The sequence below is a fragment of the Juglans microcarpa x Juglans regia genome, chromosome 5S (assembly GCF_004785595.1).
Source record: "Juglans microcarpa x Juglans regia isolate MS1-56 chromosome 5S, Jm3101_v1.0, whole genome shotgun sequence".
NCBI classification, from domain to species: Eukaryota; Viridiplantae; Streptophyta; class Magnoliopsida; order Fagales; family Juglandaceae; genus Juglans; species Juglans microcarpa x Juglans regia.
Genome location: NC_054603.1, coordinates 30,409,559 through 30,428,997, shown reverse-complemented (window position 1 = coordinate 30,428,997; position 19,439 = coordinate 30,409,559). Strand labels below are relative to the sequence as shown.

The 19,439-nt window shown below is 38.3% G+C and overlaps 2 protein-coding genes across 2 annotated transcripts; one reads left to right on the top strand and one right to left on the bottom strand.

Annotated features, from left to right (window-relative positions):
- The first annotated feature begins 209 nt into the window (after positions 1-209).
- On the top strand, positions 210-3,871 carry LOC121268010 (serine/threonine-protein kinase STY13-like). The gene is made up of 6 exons (XM_041172107.1): positions 210-632; positions 931-1,055; positions 2,341-2,531; positions 2,657-2,828; positions 3,202-3,336; positions 3,492-3,871. Exons 1-6 carry the CDS (start codon positions 380-382, stop codon positions 3,672-3,674), a joined length of 1,059 nt encoding a protein of 352 aa, XP_041028041.1. The 5' UTR covers positions 210-379; the 3' UTR covers positions 3,675-3,871.
- An 11,637-nt stretch (positions 3,872-15,508) lies between these two features.
- Positions 15,509-18,093, bottom strand: LOC121268600. The gene is made up of 5 exons (XM_041172924.1): positions 17,937-18,093; positions 17,563-17,658; positions 16,176-16,237; positions 16,035-16,093; positions 15,509-15,950 (listed from the first exon to the last, which is right to left on the bottom strand). The coding sequence occupies exons 1-5, from the start codon at positions 18,068-18,070 to the stop codon at positions 15,933-15,935; spliced, it is 369 nt and encodes a 122-aa protein (XP_041028858.1). The 5' UTR covers positions 18,071-18,093; the 3' UTR covers positions 15,509-15,932.
- Between the last annotated feature and the right edge of the window lie 1,346 nt (positions 18,094-19,439).

Sequence of the window (19,439 nt, the reverse complement as noted above, 5' to 3'; positions counted from 1 at the left end):
AAAACTGAAAAGAGCGTACGTACGTACGTAGGAGTTTCCGAAAAGCAAAGGACTTGAATTGAGGCGGGGATTCTGAGGATGGATTTCTGATGGTTCAAAACTTCAAATTAAAAAGATAGCACTGATCTAATCAAAAATGATAAGCCGACGTGCATGCATGCTGTACGTATAGTTATATATATAATTGCCTAGCAATCTATAGAACTCCTACCTAAACTCGGACTATTCAACAAATACAGCCGACTCACGAAGGAAAACCTCTGCCATCGCATTCATCCTCCAATCGAGTACAACAACGTTTTACTGCAAATCTTTGACTGCCTTTTGAATCCTTGGAGAGAGAGAGACACACACACACACACACAAAAACTCTACAGAGATGGAAGATCGAAGCAAGATATTTGTGAGGGCAGACATGGTAGACATTAAGAGGCTGGACAGGCAGCTGGAGGGGCATCTAAACCGAGTTTGGGCGTTGCAGAACCCGGACAATAAGGAAAAGAACGTGAGATCAGCCACCGCCAAAGAACCCTGGGAAATCGATTCCGATAAACTTATCGTAAAAGAAGTGATTGGTCGAGGTACGTTCAGCGCCGTCCATAGAGGGCTCTATGGAGGCCAAGACGTTGCCGGTTAGAACCTCAATCTCCAACCTTCTTTCTTTTCTTTTGATTTTCATCTTTCTTTAATTTATTGGGTGCATAGGGTTTTTGTTCTGATCTCTTTGTTTTAATAAATTAATGTTCTTGTTGATCTGCATCTGTATGCATTCTTTTGGTCATGAGATCATGAAGAGCATTAATATTTCAACGGGCAGTTGTTAGTTCTTTAATATTTCCCCTTCAATTTTAAACAAAACAAAACGACGACATTATAAGATTCAAGTTTTACTAATGACTTTGTTCCCTTTTCTTTGCGATAAACTGTCAGTTAAAGTGCTGGAGTGGAGATCAGCACAGGGAACAGATCAGGCTGAAACAACTTTACTCAGAAACGCTGCTTTTAAACAAGAGGTTTCTGTTTGGCATAAGCTTGAACATCCTAATGTTGTCAAGGTACGTACGTAGCACGATATATGAACTTGCACTCTTTAATTGATGTTTTCTTTCTCTCTCTGTTTTTTTTTTTCTCAAAATTCTTTTTAAAGAAAAGTACTTATAATTAGGTTTGCGATATAAGTTCTTTTATGCTAGTTTGGTTTGTTGTTAGATATGGTGATCTCAGGGTACAATCCTGTGCATTTCCTTTTAAAAAAAATAATTTATTATTAAAAAAATAATTTTTGTACGAAGATCTCATATTTATCTAATTTGTTTTTTTTTAAAGGAAGTGAACAGATCTTGCACACTTTAAGACTACAAATATTATTTCTCTTTTAACTTCGAATATTTAGTCGATAGAAGAGTCAATTTTTAAGAAGACTCCTTTTAGTGTAAGATGGGTGGAGGCATTCAATATTATTTCATTTATATGACAGTATTGTATAATATTTTGTAAAACTCAAAATTTAATATTCTTGTAGAAATCAAATTATTTCGTGTAAATAGCATATAATGTCATGTATTCTCTATCCACATCGGCTCGAACTAGAATTCGTATTAATGTGTTGTGCACCACTTATATTATTTTGCAGGCTATCATGTATAAGTAATCAGTCCAAAAATTTTTCAACATAAACAATGAAGTGAAATACAATAAAAAAAACGGGTACACACACACACACACACATATATATATATATATATATATATAATACTCACTGATCATGTCTTTACTGATCTTATTCCTATTACATTTCGTAATACATGATACCTTAGCCAACCGTCTACTCGCTCATGCCCTAAATGCCTTCTCTAGCAAAATGGGTCTTATAGACACGGTTTTCAAGATTCACTTTACGACTGAGGTGGCGCCAATAGAAATAAGAATAGAACACAATTAACAAAATACCAAGAAGTGATTAGAAGATGACTCAATGAATTGAAATGAACAGTTATTCTTGTCAACGGAAATGGACACAATTCAATTGAAATGGACACAATTACAATGGACATATATATAACTCATCATCAACATGAAATCTTTCTTGAGTCGGACGTACAACTTAATATTGAATGAACAATGTCGGATCATACTATATATATATATATATATATATGATGCTTATATGCTCTTGCAAAAACTGTTTTCCATGTAGAAAATTGATCACTATAGAGTCGACTCTTCCTCTAGAGTTACACCTGCACGCATACCTACAGGCACACACACACACACACACATATGTCCTGGCAATAATATTATTCTAGCTAGTTGAATTTTAATTTGTTTTTTATTCCTCAGTTCATAGGAGCTACAATGGGCACCGACTTCAAAAACCAAGCTGAGCGAATTGGCATGCCAAGTAGTACTGCTGCTTGTATTATTATCGAGTATCTTCCTTGGGGAACTCTAAAATCTTACCTGATAAAGAACCGAAAAAGGAAGCTGGCTTTCACAAAGGTCATACGACTCGCACTAGATCTTGCAAGAGGGTAGGATTCCCTTCCCCATATATTAGTTAATAGATTATTGAAGCAGCACTTGATCAACAGCTAGCTAGCTAGCTAATTAATTAAGCTCTTAGGAATTTACTTTGCCCTGATCTGGCTCCTTGCAGTTTGAAGTACCTTCACTCCAGGAAGTTTGTCCACAGAGATGTAAAGACAGAAAACGTGCTTCTTGACAAGAATCATTCTCTAAAGTTAACAGACTTTGGAACTGCTTGTATTCAGGATTCAATTCCTGATGAGATAGGTCGTACAGGGACCCTTGGTTACATGGCTCCTGAGGTATATAGTTTCTTGACATTTTTCGAAAGTTACAGCTATTTAATTTTGTGTATCATTTTATTTGTGGTCTTAAAAGTGTCTTTAGTACTGGCATGATTAATGCTGCTTATAATATATATTGTAGAATGTTATAAACTCGATCAGTTGAAGCTAATTAGAACTAATTGGAGTATTCTGTAGATTAAAATGATGAGTGATTTGAGATATATTCGTTTAAAAACCTTTTTGGAAACTTCTGGCCAAGTATTAATAATATTAGTGGTACTGCTGCTGCAAGTTTTCCTTCAATTTGGTTTCCCGGCCCCCATAAATCCCTGTATCCAAAAGTTGCAAGCTGCGAATAACCTTAGATTTGTCAATATGCATGGTGCAGATGTTTGAAAATAAACCATATAGCAGGAAATGTGACGTGTACAGTTTCGGAATTTGCTTGTGGGAGATGTATTGCTGTGACATGCCATTCCCTAACGTCAGATTCTCAGAATTGACTTCGCCTGCTGTTTACAAGGTATATACACTACATATATATATATATATATATCATATATGATATATATATATATATATATGACTTTCTTCTTCCTAGCTGTATGTGACTGACGATTCGTATTAATTATCATCAGGGCTGACAAATTCTAACTCGATTCTTGAAATTAACTACAGATTTTGAAGCCCGAGATTCCCAACTGCTGCCCAAGCTCTTTTGCAAAAATTATAACGCAATGCTGGGATGCAGATCCCAGAAAAAGACCAGAGATGGAAGAGGTAGTAACAATGTTGGAAGCCATCCAAACTTCAGAGGAGAGCAGAAGGCTACGAAGTTGTTTTTCCTTCTGCCACAAGTGATAGCTTTAATTATTTGGACGTTGCAATTATGATCAAGCTAGGAGCATTGAAGCTTGGGGTTTATGTTGAGTATTGTGGAGTCTGGTTCTGACCGCTCTAACGGAGGAGCTAAACAAAGAGTTTGCGCAAGATGTGTTCGACAGGGAGCTCAAGCAGATGCGATACAGAGAGTTAACTTGACACTTGCTCAACATGCCGCTCGAGCAGAGTTCAAGTCAAAGAGTTTGCTCATGAGCCGCTTGACAGATGGCTTGAGTAGTTGACCAGTAAATAGATTCACTCGACGTGCACTTGACACTCTGTTCAAGCAAACATCGCTTTATTTGAGAAATTATGGTTTCCGCCATATACCCTCTATATATATGTTGTTTTATTTTACTGTGATTGTATAGAAGTGCATAGTAGTTGCCCCATTCATTGTATTTTTCATTCTTTAAGAAATAAAATCCTCTACAGCGCCCGTAGACGTAGGCAATTTGCCAAACCACGTAAATCTTGTGTCATGTGATTGTTTAATTGTTCTTTTCGTGTTTACTTTCAATTTTTGTCATCGTTTTTCACAACAATTTATATTAGAGCCAATGTTTGGGTCTGAGGAAAAATGATGGCTAGATTTGGCCAATATATAGATTCGCTCGATGTGCACTCGACACACCGTTTGAGTGAACATCGCTTTATTTGATAAATTAGGGTTTCTGCCGTGTACCCCCTATATATATGTTGTTTTATTTTACTGTGACCGTACATAAGTGCACAATAGTTTTCCCATTCATTGTATTTTTCATTCCTCAAGAAATAAAATCATCTTTAGCTCCCATGGACGTAGGCAATTTGCCAAACTACGTAAATCTTGTGTCGTGTGATTGTTTGATTGTTCTTTTTGTGTTTACTTTCAATTTTTGTCATCATTTTTCACAATAATTGGTATCAAAGCCAATGTTCAGGTTTGAGGAAAAACGATGGCTGGAAAAGAAGTGAAGGTATTCGGAATCGAGGAGTTCGATGGCACAGATTATGAGTATTGGAGGATGCAGATAGAGGACTACCTCTATGGGAAGAGACTTCATCTTCCATTGTTAGGGAAGAAGCCGGAGAGCATGGAAGAAGCTGATTGGAACCTGTTAGATCAACAGATTCTGGGGGTTATTCGGCTAACTCTGTCTAGATCTGTAGCACACAATGTTATCAAGGAGAAGACAACTGCAGATCTCATGGTGCCTGTGTCAGGTATGTATGAAAAGTCATTAGCAAAGAACAAGGTACACTTAATGAAGAAGTTGTTTAATTTGAAGATAGCAGAAGGTACGTCTGTTGCACAACTTCTGAATGATTTTAATACTATCACAAATCAATTTTCGTCTGTTGAAATTGAGTTTGATGATAAGATACATGCACTAATATTTTTGGCTTCACTGCCAAATAGTTGGAAAGCCATGAGAATGACTATTAGTAATTCTGCTGGTAAATCTAAGTTGAAATATGATAATATACGTGATTTGATTTTGGCTGGGAAGCTGCGCAGGAGAGATTCAGGCGAGATCTCGGGTTTGAGTTCAGCACTGAATATTGATTCTCAGGGGAGATCATAAGACAAGAATTCAAAGAGAGGCAAATCAAAATCAAAGAATAGAGGCAAGAGCAAGTCAAGACCTGTGCAGCAGGCAACTTACTAGAATTATGGCAAGGCTGGTCACATAAAGAAGAACTGAAAAATAAGGAAAATGATAGTTCTAATGTGGTTATTGAAGAAGTATAGGATGTGCTACTACTTGCAGTTCATAGTCTAATTGATGACTGGATACTGAATTCAGGAGCTTCCTTTTACACATTTTCCCATCGGAGATAATGGAGAACCATGTTGTTGGTAATTTTGGGTAGGTGTACTTGGCTAATGGCGAGACATTGAACGTGGGGGGAATGAAAGATATTGATATTGCACTCCCTAACAAGAACAAGTGGACCTTGCAGAAGGTCATACACATTCCTGAGTTTAAAAAGAACCTCATTTCTGTTGGGTAGCTTTATAATTGTGGTCATTCAGTAGTGTTCACAGATAGCACCTAGAAGGTTATTAAAGGGGCATTGGTATTGGCTCGGGGTAAGAAAACTGGTACTTTTATAAAGAGCATAACATATTTCTGGCATTGTAGGCTTGACCATATGAGTCAGAAGGGCTTGAAAGAACTACTGTCTAAAGGCAAGCTACCAAAACTAAAGTCAATTGATCTCAGTATGTGTGAGAGTTGTATTTTGGGAAAGCAGAAAAATGTCAGTTTCTTGAAGAGTGGCAAAACACTGAAAACAGGAAAGCTGGATCTTGTGCACACAGACGTGTGAGGACCTTAACCAGTGGCATTTCTTGGAAGTTCTTGGTATTATGTCATGTTCATTGACGACCAAAGCATGAAGGTATGAGTTTATTTTTTGAAGCATAAATCTGATGTATTTAACGTGTTCAAAAATTGGAAGGCCTTGGTTGAGACAGAGATAGACTTAAAGCTGAAATGCTTGAGGTCTGACAATGGTGGTGAGTATATTGATGGAGGGTTCAAGGAGTACTGTGCAGCTCACAATATCATTATGCAGAAGATCATTCTTGGGACACCACAGCAAAATAGTGCTGTTGAACGTATGAACAGAACTATTAATGAGCGTGCTAGAAGCATGAGGCTGCATACTGGATTACCACTTACATTCTAGGCAAACGCAGTCAGCATTGATGTCTACCTGATAAATAGAGGACCATCAGTTCCATTAGATTGTGGATTGCCTGAGGAGGCTTTGAGAGGGAAATAGGTTAAATTTTCTCACCTTAAAACATTTGGCTGTTTTTCTTATGTTCATGTTGGTTTTGATGCTCATAGTAAACTTGAGTCAAAGTCAAAGAAATGTTATTTCATTGGCTATGGAGACGAGGCATTTGGCTATCGTTTCTGGGATGAGCAGGTTCGAAAGATCATAAGAAGCAGGAATGTGATATTTAATGAGAAGATTATCTACAAGCACAAGTCCAATATAGTTTCTGAAACAGTTCCTCAGGAATTTGAGTTTGTGAGACTAGAGGTCACAGTGCAGTGCAGATATGTGAGTGTCGGAGAGAGTGGACTTAGTACACCCATTCCTATTATTCCGCAGTTAGATCCAGAGCCGTCCACACCTGCAGTTGCAGTTCGTAGCTCAGTTAGGACTATTCGTCCTCCACAGTATTTTTCACATACTTTGAATTACATTATGTTGACAGATGATGAAGAATTGCAAAGCTAAAAGGAAACTTTAGAAGATGAAAATTCTAACAAGTGGGAGCTGACCATAAAGGATGAGATGATTCTTTGTTAAGGAATCAGACATGGAAGTTGACGGAACTTCCATCAGGGAAAAAAACATTGCACAACAAGTGGGTATATCGGGTGAACATTGAGCATGATGGTAGTAAGAGATACAAGAATAGACTTGTTGTAAAAAGCTTTCAGCAGAAAAAAAAATGTATTGACTATTTTGAGATCTTTTCTCTAGTGGTGAAGATCACAACTATCAGGTTAGTACTGACAATGGTTGCTACTGAAAATATGTATCTTGAGCAGTTAGATGTAAAGACTTTTTTTTCTTGGTAACCTTGAAGAAGACATCTACATGCATCAACTTGATGGGTTTGTAGTACAGGAAAATGAGCGTTCAGTTTGTAGACTGAAGAATAGCTTATATAGCTTGAAACAAGCTCCTAGACAATGGTACAAGAAGTTTGACAATTTTATGTGCAATTTAGGGTACATCAAATGCTAAGCAGATCACTGTTGCTATGTCAGATATTTTGAAAATTTTTACGTTATTTTGCTATTGTATGTGGATGATATGCTTATTGTAGGGGCTAGTATTGATGAGACCAATAATCTAAATAGGCAGATGTCAAAGCACTTTACAATGAAAGATTTGGAAGCTGCAAAACAAATCATTGGCATGAGAATTTTCAGAGATAGAGTCAATGTCACATTGAGACTCTCCTAGGCTGAGTATGTGAAAAAAGTACTTAGTAGGTTCAATATGGACAAGGTCAAACCAGTTGGCACACCCTTGAGTAGTCACTTCAGACTTAGCAAGGATCAATCACGAAAGTCAGAGGAGGAACAAGACTACGTGAGTAAGGTTCCTTATACCTTAGCTATTGGTTCGCTTATATATGTTATGGTCTGTACGAGACCAGATATTGCCCATGTAGTGGAGTTGTGAGTAGATACATGAGTAACCCAGGAAGACAACATTGGGAAGCTGTATAGTGGATTCTGAGATATCTAAACGGTTCCTCATAAACATGCTTGTGTTTCTCTGAAGAGAGTTTAGAGGTGCAGGGCTATGTTGATTCTGATTTGGCTGGAGATACCGATAATAGAAAGAGTACCACAAACTTTGTTTATACTCTGGGTGGTACTGCCATGTCTTGGGGTTCTAATTTGTAGAAAACAGTTTCTTTGTCTACTACAGAAACTGAGTATATTACAGTGTCAGAAGCGTTAAAGGAGATGATTTGGTTACAAGACTTCTTGGAGGAATTGGGTAAAAAGAATCAGAAAGGTACTCTCTACAGTGATAGTCAAAGTGCCATATTCATTGCCAAGAATCCAACATTTCATTTCAGGACCAAGCACATTTAGATCAGGTATCATTTTTTTCAATCATTACTAGATGATGACCAGCTATTACTTGAGAAAATTTGTGGAAGCAAGAACCCTGCTGATATATTAACAAAGGGTGTTACACTGGAGAAATTGAAGTTGTGCACAACTTTAGTTGGTCTTCTAGCTTGCATAGAGGGGCAATGAGTTATAGAGGTGGAGGATATCATGTTTTGAGGTAGAGGGCGATACAGTGGGTGTACCAACCTCCAAGTGGGAGAATTGTTGAGTATTGTGGAGTCTGGTTCAGATCGCTCGAGTGGAGCCTTCAGGCACTGGAGCAAAGGAGCTAAACGAAGAGTTCACGCAAGATGTGCTCAACAGAAAGCTCAAGCAGATGTGATACAGAGAGTTCGCTCGACACTCGCTCGATATACCACTTGAGCAGAGTTCAAGTCAGAGAGTTCGCTCGTGAGCCGCTCAACAGATGGCTTGAGCAGTTGGCCAATAAATAGATTCGCTCGACGCGCGCTCTACACGCCACCCAAGCGAACATCATTTTATTTGAGAAATTAGAGTTTCCGTCGTGTACCCTATATATATATTGTATTATTTTACTGTGGCTATATAGAAGTATACAGTAGTCGCCCCATTCATTGTATTTACGATTTCTCAAGAAATAAAATCCTCTGCAACTCCCGTGGATATATTCAAGTTGCCGAATCACGTAAATCTTGTGTCATGAGATTATTTGATTGAAGTTTTGGGCACGACTTGAGTACTGTTGTAACCTTTATATTGATATAGTGGATTATTTGCCCCATGGTTTTTTTCCTATACACTGGAGGGTTTTTCCACGTAAATTTGGCGTATTCTTTTCTCTTACTCTTTCTTGGTATACGTGCTAGCTTGAGTATTTGCTTGTCTGGTTTGCTTGAGTTATTAATTCAATTCACATCTAGTTGTACATATAAACTTTCCTCTTCCTCCCTCTTTCTCCCCTGCGTTGTACCCCCTCCCCGATCCCTTCTCCCCCTATGCAAATCCACGTTTCTATCATCCATGCCCTTATTGTCGTCGCCACCATCGTCTACATCTCGCCACCTCCAGTCGTCGATAAGCCCTATCTCCCTATCTGTCGATCTCGCTCTCCCTCCCCCCGATTTCTCTCCCTTTCTTAGACTATCTTTTCTCTGTGTTGCTGCCATTCCCATAGCTGTCTTTGATCACCTCGGAAGTGCAACATGCTGATCCACTCAGATTTGTTGTTTCTCCACTCAATCTCCTCCACCACGCCTAAGAGGTAGCAGTTTGAGACCTACGACAGCTCAACAGATCTGCTATGGATCTCGACCCGCCACTCAGATCTGTTGTCGCACGGCATCCTCCTTGCCCACGCCATTGTGCCGTCGATTTCTTTTTCCAAATTCACCGCCCTTTCATCTTTTAGTAGTTCTCTCTCTCTATTCTCTCCCGTCTCCACCACCCATGATTAATCACCACCTCAATACGCCGTAATCGGGCATCCTTGTGTCGAGCACCGCCCCTTGCTGTCCTAAAATACAACTCCCAAGATGTTTCATCTCAGCCTTTACCTTGTCTTCACTTCTGTTCTTGCGCCATCATGAGCACCACCCTCATCCTTTTCCATCCTCTAATTTCATCAGATTCGCCACCCACAACTGCAAGTTGTCCGCCATAAGCCACCACCACTGTTACATCAAGCCTTCGCTGTCACACTCGACTGAGGCGTCTCTGTAAACTTCACTATCGCCGTAGTATTCCACCCCTCCAGACACCACCACACGACATGTGCGCACATGCTCATGGGATACCTTAGGCAATACCTTTGATCATCTAGAAATTTGCCGTCCCGTGTTGTAAGTAAAACCTTAGATTGACCCTTGGAATACTGACATTGAAAAATTGTATTTTTATTACAGTATGGTTGTGATTGGTTAAGTGACCAAGAGCTTGTGGAGTGTTGGAATAATAACTGTAGTTGGTGATGAATTGTTGGATGAAAGCAGGGTGAAGCATTGGGAATCATGTGTAGTCTGGAAAATTATGAAATTGTTGGAACTGTGACATATGTGATGTCTGTGTGATGAACTGTATGTTGTTTTGTTTGTACTATGACATGCCATCCAATAACTGTTGTTGTATAATTGCCTATTTATTTTCTTATCTACCATTTTTAATAGTGCTCTATTCTTACTTGTGCTGTGAAACTAGAAAATTGTGGTTTTTTATGTTATAACAAAACAATAGTGCTACAGGCAATCGAGTCGCGCCCCCTTTGTGGAATCTACTGACGTGGTATAATGCCTGCCAGCCGATTTATTTATTAAACCAAAACAATATTATTTCTATTAATGCCACTTTGGACGCAATGTCGCGGGGTTCCCCAGGCCGGTTGCTTCCATAATTTTTCATAACAAAAAATGAGGATTTTGTTGGTGCGTGCGTTTCACGACCCCAAGCCAAGATGATGTATTATCTTAGTAGAGCTCATCTGGTTACTCGGGAGCGTATAAAACTGAGTGACGTCCTTTTGGTTGCCGCTGGGTGGCAACAGGCTCGGCCAAGACAGTAACGCTCTTGGTACGACTCTGTTGCCCCTCTGTTGGCAGGGCTAGAGGATGTCTGATTACATACACGCTGGGCGTGGAGCTGGGCATTGTTAGGGACCGCGGTCTAGTCCCTAAACATTGTGTCGTCCTCGCCTTGGTTCTCTTTGTGATGATCGAATTCCTTAGCCCTCTTGCTTGGACTATGAACAATATTGGCAATGTATGATGGAAAATGTGAGTTACTAGGTTGATGAAGATATGGTGTTTAGTGGTAAAATGGTAATGATGATGAGTTCGGGTGATCTAAGTGATGAATATGTGTGCTTGATGCTAAGTGGAATGGCTTGAAGGTTGCCCTTGATGTTAGGGACACTTGGAAGATTATTAGGGTTGGTATGGTGAAGTGTAACTAAGGTTTTGTGTAGTAACTAAGCATGATTTCGAGATTGGGAAGTGATGGACTAAGGTTAGAGTCTAAGATGAGTTGCTAGGGTTTGAGAATGATATGGATGAGAGAGGCTAGGGTTGGCCGATTTTGGGGTTGGTTACCCATTAATGTTAGGATGGTTCGGTTTTGGCAATTGGAAGATGATCTTAGTTGATTAGATGGATTGGAAGTATGGAGAGATTTTAGGGATTGGATTTAGGAGATAAGATGGAGTTTGAATGAGTCTAGGGTTGTTCCTTGACTTTAAGAATTTGCTAAGATAAGATGAGATTTGGATATGGTAAGTGGATGAATATGGATGGTGTTTGAATAAGTCTAGGGTTGTTTATAGAGTTTAGGAATTTGAATTTGAATATGGTAAGAGGATGTAAGTCTTTGATTGACTTTGAGTGATTCAAGGAAATGATAGATTTGAGGAATGAAGTGATTCTAGGGAAGTTCCTAGAATTAAGGAACTTGAGATGGAGATAGGATTTGAATGATGAGTAAGGTGGTTAGGGTTGATCCTAATTGGTAAGATGCATGTGAGTTGCTAGGAATTGAAAGTTTGACTAGGGTAATGGTTGTATTTCGAATTTGGAGGATTTGGAAGATGGAAAATGAGCTCCTAACTTGTAGGAGATGATTTAGGGATTGGTAGGATATTTGAAAGATAGAGATGATTGAGAGAAGATTCCTAAGTGGTAGGAATCTATCAAGCAAAGGTAAGGTTTTGGTTTTGGTAAGTGAAGGAGGTCTTAGTTGACTAGAGTGATTCTAGGGAATGATAGATTTGAGGGGTTGGTTGAGTGATTTGAAGGATGAAGGTATTTAAGGGATATAGATGAAATAGAATTCCTAAGATCAAGGGATTGGGTTTGGATGAGTCAACTTTCCTAAAATTAAGGAAGTTGCCAACTTGGGACTCTTGAGGGATGGTTAGGGTTTATGGAGATGATGGAGGCTAGATATGGTAAGTGGCTATTATGGAAAGATAGAGACAAGGGAATTTCGGCTAGGGCTTAGTTGGATTGGATGAAAGGTATTTTAGGATATGGCCGAATATGAAAATTAGGTCAAATGATGTGGTGGTCAAATATATAGTAAGGAATGGATCAAAATGGATGCAAGGAAATATTTGGATGAATAATATGGATGAACACGTATAAACATTTAAGAACACAATGATGATCAACTTCACCACCAATTCAAGAATGTATAAAGATGAATGGACTCAACAAGAAATATGTAGACTCATTTTGATTTATATGGATATTTAGATATGCAAAAAGTATAGATGAACAAGATAGGAAATAAGAACAATAAAGGAACAAAAAGATAAACCAATCACATTGATTCACGAATTGCACAAAGTGTAAGGAAATCTCATATATTGATAGATAAGCGATTCAACACCTATTCATGAATTTTAAGGTGATGAATCAATGATAGATAAATGGACAACACATATTTACGAATTGCAAGGTAATGATCTTCTACTAAGGATTCATGAATTGCACCCAAGTAGCCCAAGTGCCAAGTACCGAATGGTGATCTCAAGAACAATAATCTAGCCACTTACGAAATTTGCCAAAAGTTTAAAAGATATAAACTAAATACCTAAGGGTCCTATTTATAGACCTTACAAAGTAAAAACCCTAATTGGTCTCTCGATAAATAAAATAAATAAATAAGTGATAGTGGCGTGGGGCCCATGGGGGCCCACGACATTGGTCCTTAGTGGCCTAAGCTGGCCCATGGCATGTGCAAGTGGGCAAATGTGAGCCATATTCTAATTGACCCGTGCCATTCTTGCAATCTTCCTAAGGCATACACTAGACCCCTAGGGAAGTCCTCCAAGGATGGGCTTGTCCCCGAAAGAGGTCCACTCTCGACTACCCATGCATGCCTCGGACCATATCCTAGGGCGGTTTTTTATGGGGTCTTATCAGGCATACTCATTACGAAATCACACACATGATCGTTACTCATGGTATGACAAAGAGAGCCAGAGTGTGTGGATGGTCCCTAGGGGAGACCATGGTGCACATCATAATAAATGAATGTTATCTATGTATAAATGTGATTTGTGGTATGAGTGGCTATAGTTAAAACACTTTTTTGTAAAGAATGCAAACAAGGTATTTTTGGATAATCTTTTCTAATTGTTGTGCACATTATTTGTATGCTTCCATGTTTGATATTCCTGGTTGTTGATCTGTGGATTTACTTGCTGAGATTGCGAGAACTCATTGTGGTGTTCCAACCTGCGGTTCCGTCTGAGGAGTGAAGACTTGGGTACCTTTCCCCTTATGTAGCATTGTTAGGTGTTTCCTTTTTAATTAGTTGGATGATTATATAAAATTTTATGTCGAGGATTGGGAGACTGGTGGCTTATGAATTATTTTTTTAGATTTGTAATTTGAATTTCTGGTATTGTTGATTGACTACCCCTTTTTATTTTTCCATTACAAATTCACTATATGCATTCATTGAGCACGCGAGCACACACTATGTTTTCAGGCTATGCGAGGGGTGTTTGACCCAAGCGGCTAACATCTCGGCATCACGACTCTTGCCTGAACGCATGTGGGGGCCGAAGGCGCCACAAAACCCAAGTTTCCAAAACTCATTTAAAAAAACGAGACCCACCCAAAGAAACTTATTTTTATATGACAAACTTAACTTTTTTTTTGAATGACTACTTCTTGCGATTCAATTGAAACTCTAAAATCATGATGGATGCCGAAATCCTAAATGGTTTCGCCAAAATTCTAAACAATCGGTTTTAGTTTATGTGATTAATCACTTGATTAAATCACTTTCATACATTAACCACTTAAATACATATTATTACATCCACATGCATTTATTCTTTTATATCTTGACAATTTCATTGGGTCAAGAAAAATTAGATTCTGAATTGCTAAAAATCGAAACTCGAAACAGACCCTCTATTGATGTCGTGTTTCGCAGCTCGAGCACTTCCGCAATAACCAAGCTTACGCCACCTTTAACTAAGAAGAAAGGGCTCTGGTGACATCCGGGGTCACTCGGATGCCAAAGTCAATGAACAATCCTATAGTGATAAGAACAACTATAAAGAATAGTAAGAATAATCAAAATTCAGAGAGAGACCTCCTGTAGAAGGGATGACCGTTTTTATACCTAATCTAGGTTCCACTGTCGAGAGAGATCGTGGCATGTCAGGTGTTAGGCCTGCTACCACTCATTTCTTGCTGTCACAGTGTGTCAGTTCCCAGCTTAGACGGCTGAAGGAGATCGTGGCGTGTCAGCCGTGCTAGATCTATCCTGCTGTTTTCTGCCAGGGTTGGGTGTCAAGTCGTGAGCGAGCCGTTCTTCGTACGTGGGGTGCACCGTTGCGTGCTGGATCTCCTGACACATGCATTGAATGTGGCATGTCTTGAGTCTAACGAGTCTGTGACCGGGCACGTTCAATCGTTCGCATGTAGTTGGATGTCCTGCTCGACGCCCTATGGTAGGGCTCAGTAGGCTGTCGAGCCCTGAGACGATCTCATTGGTATATCCGAGCTCAGCACTAAAAGGCCTCTCCAAGTAGGTTTGCAGTCACTGGCTCGCGCACGTGGTCCTCCAGCCTGGACTCTTAGCTTACGGGTAGGTTTCTTCTTTGGGCTTGGAGTTCCATGGCTTGACTTCTTCGGGCTGGGCCTTCTGGGATGGGCTCCACCCTTATACCCTCTTTTAAACCCTAACGTGAGATCCATTCCTTAAGGCCCTATCCACACTTGGTATACACATACTGAACTTGCATTATCTAGCATTACTCTCAAGTTTTTGTCATAGAAATTGAACTTGAGTTTTTTTCTGATTAGATAGTCTACAAATTAGTATAAGTAAATCATAAATTATATCAAACAAGAAATCACGTATCAGAAAAAAAAATTTTGATTTTAAAAAGAAAAAGTCTGGAAAAAATTGGTTTTTAGACCACCTCCCCAAGCACAAGTACACATGGAAGAACCATGAAAAGTGTTCTTGTCAAAAAACTAACCAATGCCTCCGGACAAGGTCCCCCTATGCAGGGCTTTGGATCCGTTATGCATACTAGACTTTGTGCCCCTTATATTAAAATGCAATCAAGGAATCAAAACATGACAATATTATATGACATTACTACTCTTTGTCCTGCTGTTGTGCCATTTTAAGTGAATTCATATGGCAGAAAACCATATGAAATTCTCTTCATTTCATGAATTTTGGATGTAGTTCTTTGAAATTATTGAATGCCAAGCATATTATCTCGTTTAAGATATTACAGCTTATGATTACATTGTAATTTAGAAATAAACGGTTAAATGGCTAAGTACAGGATGTAGGCAAGTAGCACCACCCTAGGAGGAGGAGAAAAGACCTGCCCGTCTGTTTTTAGTCAAGGAAATCCCAGTTCCCTCCCCTCTCAATCCACACCAACACTGAAGTCAGCTTAAAATACCCAACTACTTGCTTATCTAATATAAACATAAATTTATTTTTTCAGAAGGATCTTCGGCCGTGACTTTCTTTAGGATATTATCCTAAAATTACAAAACTCATTTCCGTCATTCCCACAGAAGGAAGAAGAATATAGATCATATGCAAACTGGGGCAATACTGCGTCCATCAGACCGGATCACTGATTTTTGAAAGACTGCAACAAATACATGTATTGTCATAAGCTATAAATTCTTATGCAGATGAAACCATATTCAATATACATAACATACAATCCAACCTCAAAATCTTTAGACAGATCCTTCATACGGTCAGCAAGTTCTTGCTGCTTCTGTGCAGCTGCATGAACAAACCATCACACTATCACCGCCAAATGTCCAGAAAAGCAGAAGTTACAAAAATTGGGGGGATAGAAACATACCCTTGCTCGAAACCTCCTCAATCCTCTTTGACGTTCTCACTGCAAACCTCTGGAATGCAGGACTGAGGAAGCACAACAAAACATTATATTGGAGATATGGGATCACCAGTTATTTTAGGCACAAATGCCAATCAATACTCATTAAAAAGGAAAAAAGCAAATATGAAAAAGAAAAAAGTTTTTATTGTTGGAGTCATCTTCACAATCAGTACAAACCTATGATGCGGTAATCTTGGTGGCAGATGTAGAGGTGACAAACCCATGTGGGGAACAGTGGAAGGAGAGGGGAAGGACCTCCATATACCATGGATTAAGATATACTCATGTAATGCATTGAACCCTTACCTTGCATGTTCATGTAGACGAGCAAACTGGGCTGTACCTTTTGTTCTTTTGGGGAGAGGGGGGTTGCTTGTGAGTGTGAGCGTAAGCGTGAACAGCAAGAGTAAACTTTTTTTAAGATACTCCGTATTTTCTCTAATAAATCGATCTTTTTTTTTCTAAGATGCACAGTATGTTTCAGTCAACTTAAGCTTTGGATGCCTACATTTGTCAAGTTACACTTTCTTAGCTGGCCCAAATGTCAAGACATACACCCTAAAAATATAATTTTTATTAGATCATCACCCCCCACCCCCCAAAAACAATGTTTGCCCCTGCATCTAAATGCACGACTGTGTCATTGACAACCTACTACACCATTGATTTCACATGTTTAGAAAAATATGTATCTCAATATCGAGTCTTCCAAAAAATATTATGAGGATTTCTGGAAATGAAGAATCGATGACGACAATTATCATAGTTGAATATCCATATACTCCCTGATAAAATCGTACGATTACACAGCATTTGAAACTAAATTGTAAGATTAGCTGGAAGTTTGGGATTGTTTAGATCAGTCTCAAATAATCTAATAGAAAAAATCGTAAGTCATCACAAATAGCATATATATCGCTTTTCATCAAAACGACCATAAACCTCAGCCCGTCCCTAAATAGTTTGACATTTATCAGAAAACAACAAAAAACGAAAACATATTTTAAACGACACCTTATGACAGTATTAGAAAGATGCCGTATTAAATCATCAACATGAAAATATAGAAGAAAGGTCAGAATAAAGGTTTGGAATATTTTAGCGTTTTGGAAGTGGCTCATGAATTTTATAAGCTGCAGACACCATATCAAACCAAGGAAATTTGAGGTTCTTTCGCTTCAAAGGAACGAACTAATAAGGAAAAGTTCCTCTAGGGTGGTCACAGAAAGAAGTTTCAATTATATAATATTTTTTTGTAAGTGAATTATAGCATCATCATCATATATATTAAGCAGAACAGAAAAATACGAGCGCGCAATGAAGATTATATGACCAGTGGCCAAGGTACCTGTTGGCAAGGCTATTAACGATAAGCTCGTTCACAAGGTAAGACATAACCCTGTGCATGAAATTCCCACCCGCCATGATCTTATCTTCCAGTAACCTATTGAGAAAAATAAGCAGAAACCAATACAAACCCAGTCAGCTCTTTCTTTCTTGTAGAAACCAAACGAATCCCAAGAAAACCAGCCACTTATTAATAAACTTTGATGGCTATCCCAAATTCACTACATTTGCAAACACCAAACCCCAAAAGTAGAAGTCCAGTAACAACTTCGATTGCATAAATGGAAGAGCTAAAAAACAAGGATTTAAAACCCTAGGCCAGAGCGGATATTGGAAACCCTGAGAAACGTATGGAAACAATTGGTCGATTTTCACCTGCAAAACGTTGGCGAAGCAATGGAAGAAAACCTTCTAGCTTCTCGAACGAATGCGCCTACAAACACTGATTGGAAGGGGTTGGAGCCGTAAATTTGAGACTCTGTTGGATGAAGTGGTGTTTGGGGCCCCATGGTTGAAAGCTCATGGCCCCAACTTCTTGGCCCATCTTTTTATAGAGATATAACATATATGCTTAGTTGGGAATTAGAAAATTAAGTTTTTCCTTAATACTAAAAGATTATTTTATAAATTAATATATCTTGATGTAATAATATTATGGGAAAAAATTCTCCTCATTTGGCACTATTCACTACTCCACACTTTATGAAAAATACCTCCACACCCTATGAAAAAAAAAAAATTCTATAAGTGTAGGATGTGTGAGTGAATAGTGATTGATGAGTAGAATTCATCATATTATGAGAGCTGACAGCCTAGCCCGAATATATTTTTAGAGTGTTTTTGGGCCAATTTTGGTCCAAAATATGTTTGCACTTCAAAATTACATATCTTAATAGAAAATTTTAAAATCTAAAATATATAAAATTAAATGTTTTCTTTAATTATAAATAAACCTAATATATTTGCTAACTAATTATTCTAATCTATTACAAAGTAGTACAAACTATTACACATTAATATAAAATTATTAAAAATGGTCTAAAAATATTACAGCTTGTCAAATAGATTGGATGAATAACAATTTTACAACAATTGAAATACAATTTAAAAAAAAAAATAAAAATAAAGGTAACAACATAGCAAGCAGTTGTTAACTCCAAGTGACATCATAAAACCAAAAAAAAAAAAAATGAGAATATTAATAACATTATGTCTAAAAAGAAAAGAACTTCATTAGGAACAAATAATAACATAAGTACAAACTATAAAAAATTAATTAACAAACCAATGTTGTAGCAATGTCAAACTATGGTCCATATAGATTGAGATGGAGCTATTTTTTCAAAGTTGTCCTAACAATAACTAAACTTAAATTTAAGTTTGTCAAATAAACCTAACACCATCTATTATAAGGAAAAGAAAAAGAATGAATTAAGAGCAATTGCCGCTTCTATGGTGATTAACATCCTTCTCATAACTCTCCCTAAAATCTACAACCTCCCGAACCTGAATTGGCTTCCCTTCGATCTAATTTTGAATGCAAATCAAAGTCTCCACAGTGTTAAGAGATAATGAATTCCGAAATAGATCCAACATGCACTCCTCAATGCTAAATGGGGACTCTGAGGCTATGGTAGAATAGGGATGATCAAACTACGACGGGGTATGTCTCTAGGGAAGGGATACTTGATGACATTTACTTTCTACCAAGTTAAGATATCAAATTCCTCCATATATGGGTGTAATTCCTTCAAAAAGTATCTTCCTAAGTCCGATTGGCCATCCAAATTCTTTTGAAGCTCGTGGGTATAGCCAAACCTCATACCTTACTTACACTTTTTCGACCAATCGACTTCAAGAAGAGGCAATGTGGTGGAT

Excerpts from the sequence above, each read along its gene's own strand:
- LOC121268600 (XM_041172924.1), bottom strand. The coding sequence starts at position 18,070 with ATGGGGCCCCAAACACCACTTCATCCAACAGAGTCTCAAATTTACGGC. Across the intron at positions 17,659-17,936 it reads GCTTCGCCAACGTTTTGCAG|GTTACTGGAAGATAAGATCA; the intron begins GTGAAAATCGAC and ends TTTTCTCAATAG. Across the intron at positions 16,238-17,562 it reads GTTAATAGCCTTGCCAACAG|TCCTGCATTCCAGAGGTTTG; the intron begins GTACCTTGGCCA and ends GTGCTTCCTCAG.
- LOC121268010 (XM_041172107.1), top strand. The coding sequence starts at position 380 with ATGGAAGATCGAAGCAAGATATTTGTGAGGGCAGACATGGTAGACATT. Across the intron at positions 1,056-2,340 it reads AACATCCTAATGTTGTCAAG|TTCATAGGAGCTACAATGGG; the intron begins GTACGTACGTAG and ends TTTATTCCTCAG. Across the intron at positions 2,532-2,656 it reads GCACTAGATCTTGCAAGAGG|TTTGAAGTACCTTCACTCCA; the intron begins GTAGGATTCCCT and ends GGCTCCTTGCAG.